The sequence below is a fragment of the Contarinia nasturtii genome, unplaced genomic scaffold, assembly GCF_009176525.2.
Source record: "Contarinia nasturtii isolate CC-2019 unplaced genomic scaffold, AAFC_CNas_1.1 Cnas_scaffold_5430, whole genome shotgun sequence".
In the NCBI taxonomy this organism is placed as follows: Eukaryota; Metazoa; Arthropoda; class Insecta; order Diptera; family Cecidomyiidae; genus Contarinia; species Contarinia nasturtii.
Genome location: NW_022202702.1, coordinates 1 through 5,863, shown reverse-complemented (window position 1 = coordinate 5,863; position 5,863 = coordinate 1). Strand labels below are relative to the sequence as shown.

The 5,863-nt window shown below is 34.6% G+C and overlaps 1 protein-coding gene across 1 annotated transcript; it reads right to left on the bottom strand.

Annotated features, from left to right (window-relative positions):
* Positions 1 to 1,963: 1,963 nt before the first annotated feature.
* On the bottom strand, positions 1,964 to 3,077 carry LOC116351420. Its single transcript, XM_031783519.1, has 2 exons — positions 2,211 to 3,077; positions 1,964 to 2,128 (listed from the first exon to the last, which is right to left on the bottom strand). The coding sequence occupies exons 1-2, from the start codon at positions 2,932 to 2,934 to the stop codon at positions 1,995 to 1,997; spliced, it is 858 nt and encodes a 285-aa protein (XP_031639379.1). The 5' UTR covers positions 2,935 to 3,077; the 3' UTR covers positions 1,964 to 1,994.
* Positions 3,078 to 5,863: the final 2,786 nt, after the last annotated feature.

Genomic DNA, 5,863 nt, shown 5'->3' with positions numbered 1-5,863 from the left:
GAGAAAATATCAATTATTAATTAAATTTAATGCGTATTTTGTTTCAATATTCATTGTTGCCCTGCTACAGAATGTTTGTTGATTATAAGAGAAAAGAAAACAATTAAACACGAGTGCGAATGAACCGGTTGAGATTTTTCAATCATTTCATTGAGTCACTTTAACAGTGTTTGGCAAAGATATCTCTCCTACTATCTAGATAAATAGTAGTTAGACAGGGAATTTCAGATCAAGTATCTAGATGAATATTAGATAAAACTATCTTTTTTATATAAAAGATAAGATACTTTTGAGATATCTTACAAGATATCTGTAGATAAAATGAAGGAAAATTTGATTGTTTTCAAATTTGAGCAATTGTTAAAAAATATTTCAGTGGCTATTATCATTTAAAGAGATTTTATTTCGAAATAATTTTAAATAGTTTTTTTGTGTTCATCGATTTTGAATTTTTGGAGAAACATTTGTCATTCGTATGTTGCCTCATATATGAGCAATTTTGCATTTGTGAACTGAAAAATGAATTTTCATTTTTTGGTATAGAAGCGATTCAAGTGACTTTTTTCTTTTTGTTGGCATATTTAAATTCATACAAATTAAAAAAAGAACAAAACAACTCGATTTCAAATATTCGCAGAAAAAATTTGTTCATTTGCTCAATATATATGAGACATTTTGACTTCAGAAATTTACAGATGAAATTTTTTTTGTAGTTTTTTGTGTTTATTATTATTAAATAGTGCCATTAAATTCACCCGAATTATAAAACCAGTAACAACTATTCGATTTTAAATTTTAGTTGAAAAATGTTTCATTAACGCTTTATATAGTGCCCATCGAACGAGATTTTTTTTACGAAAATGTAAAGTCGAGTTGATTTCCGTAGTTTTATGATTTGAGTGAATTAAAATAGCGAAAACAAACATATCAAAACCGTTTGAATCGCTATAATACCAAAAGTAAAAAATTTCACCAGAAGATTTTCGATTTCAAAATTTCTTATATATGTATGTATGTAATATAAGAGCGATTTATTTTATGAAAATTCTAAACTGATTCATTTTTGCTATGCAAAGGGTATTTTTGAATTCATCGTCATATTTTATATCACTATATATCCAATCATAAAATGGTGCAATATTTATTCATTTTGATTTTTTGTCGAAAAATTTTGAAATTGGTTTTGCTGCAAAACTTTTGCATTGGAAAACTATTGCAACTAGACCTTATCGTTATTAATTTTATTCGTGATTCCATAGAACACTTTACTATCTTAAAAATATCTTTTTTTCGAAGATAGATAGCAACCAAAATTAGAAAATCTAGATAAATATTAGATTATTAGTTATTTTGTTCTTCATTATCTAGATAAATAATAGATAATGTCTTAGGCAAGATATCTCTCAGATATCTTTGCCAAACACTGCACTTTAACTGTATGGAAGTTTTACGATCGGAAGCTGATCAAGTTAAAAATAATGAACTGAAGGATTTGTTGCCGTATGGTTTTGCCATTCATCATGCTGGCATGACTCGAGTTGATCGTACTTTAGTCGAAGATTTGTTCGCTGATCGTCATATTCAAGTACTTGTTTCCACCGCCACACTTGCATGGGGTGTTAATTTACCAGCACACACGGTACCCAAGGAACAATTGTTAGCGCAAATCACCCATTACCAGGCCCAAGTTTACGGTCGAATTTGGGGTAGCATTCGTGTGTAGTTTCAGTCAATTTTAGCGTCGCAATGGAAAGAAAATAAGAAAAGAAAGCACAATTCAATTAGACTGATATGAAAAAATTGACTTGATTCATAATCATCATTATGCTATTGTATATGCAATAGACTCCACTTACCGAGTACAATTTATACCAAGAGGTACTCGTACTTTGGCAAGGCCACAATTTAATCAAGCCTAGCGAACTAACAAATAATTGTTATAAACTAATTTCTAGATTTAGTATTGTTTGAATGTTGTTGAATGAGGGCTGCTACTACTGCGGCTGCAGATGTCCATTGTTGACATTCTGATTCTGACCTCGATACAACGGCAATGGCTGATTGTTGTCAACACGGCGTGGTCTCCGTACATTTGGATGAATTGTCCGCTTGAACACCACGCATTCACCTACCGAATGATACATAACAAAAACACATTACATGTATAACAATTGCTTCAAAATTTGTATCAATTTCAATTGATTGCATACCTTTGTAGAGGATCAGCTTCGCTGCTGCGATATCACGGTGCCATACAGTTGTGAGCGTTGGTTGTGCTCCGGCAGCTCCCTCGATTTCAACGTTTGCAACATTTGGTAGCCATGTTTTGAAGAAGCGTTGCTTCTTTGACACCAAACGACCTGCATTCGGTCCATCTCGAAGAGTTGCAGCAATGACATCGCCTATATCACGCATCTCGCGCCACATTCGTTCAATTGTTCGTCGCATTTGTAGTAATCGTTTGCTCACATTGGTTACGATGGTTCGTGGTAGTCCAACAATTGGATTCGGTACACAACCAACACATACCTTATACCGATGGCTTCGAGTTGCTACTGGAAATCGTTTGAAGCACAATGGACAATGTTGTGATGTCATGTACTCATCGACCATTCGAATGATGCAATTGCCACGTTTCATAATGGCCGCAAGCAGCTTCCGTGTGCCTGGACATCGCACATGTTTCTTGATCTTAATCGGCGAATTAGCTGGTGTTGATCCGCTGGCTCCCATGTAGAAAATTGATGGTTGATTGTGAACCATTTTGCATGCCGTTTTGTCGATTGCACGAACCGATTCGATATGCTTGTCCAGTCCCAAGCGTGCATACTGTTTGGTTGAGTATGTTTCAATGCCATCATTCATTACACGTAATCGATGTTCAATGTACGAACGCCATGATGGTCCTTTTGGCGATGGCATTTCACCAATCATAGCTGCAATTCGATTACGATCGGCTTGCTCTTCGAAAGTAAACAATCTTGTGATTCGTTCGGCTTTTGCATTACGTCGGCCTTGTTTCGCATCCCAGTGATATCGCTTGCTGGATATACGCAAATTCACCTAACAAAATGAAAACAACAAAAACAACATTGTATTCACAATCACAATCGCTTTCATTCATTATTAAATGACAAATTTACTTCTTCTTTGGTATGCAAATCTCGTCGTACGGAAGCGTTCCACGTTCGCATACCCGGATCACATCCAACAGCATATTTCAACTCATTGCTGTCATACATTGCCTTGATTTCGTCATCTGTTGTCTCGACTGGTGGTACTTTCGGTTTTTTGTACATCAACGATACAGATACGCCATCGGAACAAATTTGAGAATCGAATTCCTTTTTGTTGTGCACAAGTTTGAGAATTTTCTCCACATCGAAGAATAAATTCCAACTTAGGATTTTATTTGTGCGGAATTCGTTGCTCGTGATGTTTTTGAAATTTGTTGTTCCGTCTTTACGTGTCCGTTTACCGCACTTTCGAGGCACCAATTTCGCATTCGATAGGATAACGTACAATGCGTCGGTGTCAATTCGAATGTGTCGACGCTGAAAAGTGCACATCGGCACAACGACAAAGTTTTTTATTTGCGGTTTATCGCGACGATCTTCGTATGCAAAGTGAAAGTTCCGAATATCGCGCTGAATTTCCGACCACATGCGAATCGACTTGAACCAATCCTCTTTCACAAAGTCACGGATATTGCAATCGTCCGGTGCTCCCAACCAACGCAATTCATCCAATAGTTCACCCAATCGCATCTCACGTTCAACGTCGCCAATTGCGGTGTTTCGACGACGATAAGTATAATTGATGGCATTTTTTATATCTTCCTCGTCGTAGTATGGCAATTCGAATTCGATCATACCGTACAAATTGTTGAAATAATTGTACTTGATGGCGTAGTCGTTGAGTTCGAATGCTCTCATTTTAAAAAACTTCCGCAATCAAGACTCGCAATGCGTTGTCAGGTTCGTTTTGACATTGTCGTAGTACTGCTCCCACATATATTTAAAACCGTTTCCGAACCCACCGTTTGTGGGCCAGTCAATGTGTGCAGCGTCGACAATGTTGCGGAAACCAGGTAACATAAGCGATATGTTACCAATGTTATCGACAAGAACGGCCTTAAAACAGTTGTGTATGATCGTTGATGGTTTATCGGTTTCAAAAAAATCATAGTTGAAATCGTCGAGTGCTTCATTGACCATTCAAGAAACACAGAACACATAGAGAGAGAGACAAACAATCAAATCGATTCATATAAATACAATGGATCGCATAGTGCCGAAAAAATGATGAAATAATGACGAAAAATAAAATTTGGTCAAAGAAATGTGTGTACTTACCTTCATCAAAAATAGTAACGATGCAAGGCATGCGATCTTCGTAGCCTTCACCGATAAGTACGAAATGATTACGACAATTACATCCCGATATCGTTCACGGATAATTGATGGCAGTCCTTGCTTTATACACCTTTGGTCGGCGTTTGGATCAGCCTTCTTGTGACGACCCATTTTGCAGTCTATTTCAAAATTTAAAAAAAAACCGGAAAAAAGAAAGAAAAAATGCGTTAAATAATTATATAAACAATTGAAGGCTACACACAACGTCAAATCGCAATTTCAAAGCACAAAACACACAATAAAGAGTACAACAATAACAATGATTGAATGGCCAAACAGTTTATATCAACTTGCCTTGTGAGGATTTTTCGCTAAACTGAATTCGATTCGCAATATTCTGACAGTCAAAAATCCAATGGCATCAAATTCGAAGTTAATACACAGTCAAATTCACACAACAAAGACATATAAAATGAAGAATGCACTTCCACACAAATAAAATGAACTTCCTATCAATTCGATACAAAATACACTGTAATGCCGCTTTGATTTCTTACTGTGTGACTTTGGAAATGTTCTGTTATTTTAAAAACAAAACAAGAACAGGCACAAAATTCACCGTAAATAAATCTATTCTCTGCAAATTCACAATATCTACGTTGAAATTAGAAGAAAGAATTCTGTTTGTTTGAACTAAAAATCCACGATGCATTCTCAAAACAAAGCACATTTTAAAATGTAAACAAAATTATGATGTTTGCATCTTTTTTCAAAGTGACGATGGTTGAACGGCAACTGTCAAATTAAATTAGAAATTCGAAATTCATATACGTTCATGAATACGAAAGTATTTAAAAAAATAAATGCCAAGTGCCGTTTAAAAAAAAATTCTTCTGCAGAAAATTAAATCAAATCACTCAAATCTAATTTGTTTGCAGAGAATGGATTTTCTTGCGGTAAATAAATCATTAAATTTGAAATACAAAAACTTAACGTACAGTACACATATTGGGTGGCGATCATATTATACGGTCGGAGTATGATTTTGTATGGTAGTAAACAAGTGGAACGAATCATTCCATTGGTATTATACATTGTAAATATACTGGAAACTACACACACAATCTACGTTCCATTTGACACGGAAATGACCACTAAACCGGGCCAAAGCGTTACATTTTTTAACGTTAAAATGTCCTAAAAACGTTACATATTTGTCCGTTGGGTATGTAGCACAAAATTTTAGCAATTTGTTGATTTTTTTTATTTTATATTTTATTACTTATTTTTTAGGGGTTTTTGTTCCAATTTTTTAGAATTTTATAAATGTTTAGAAAATTTATAGCAGTAGTCGAAATATTACATAGCAACAATTTTTAAAGAAAAAAATCTCATCAATATTTTTCTGAAAAATAGAGATTTTTTTCTTTAAAAATTGTTGCTATGTAATATTTCGACATTCATTTTTCATTCTTTTCACTCATTTTTACATTTTTTGAAAAATAATG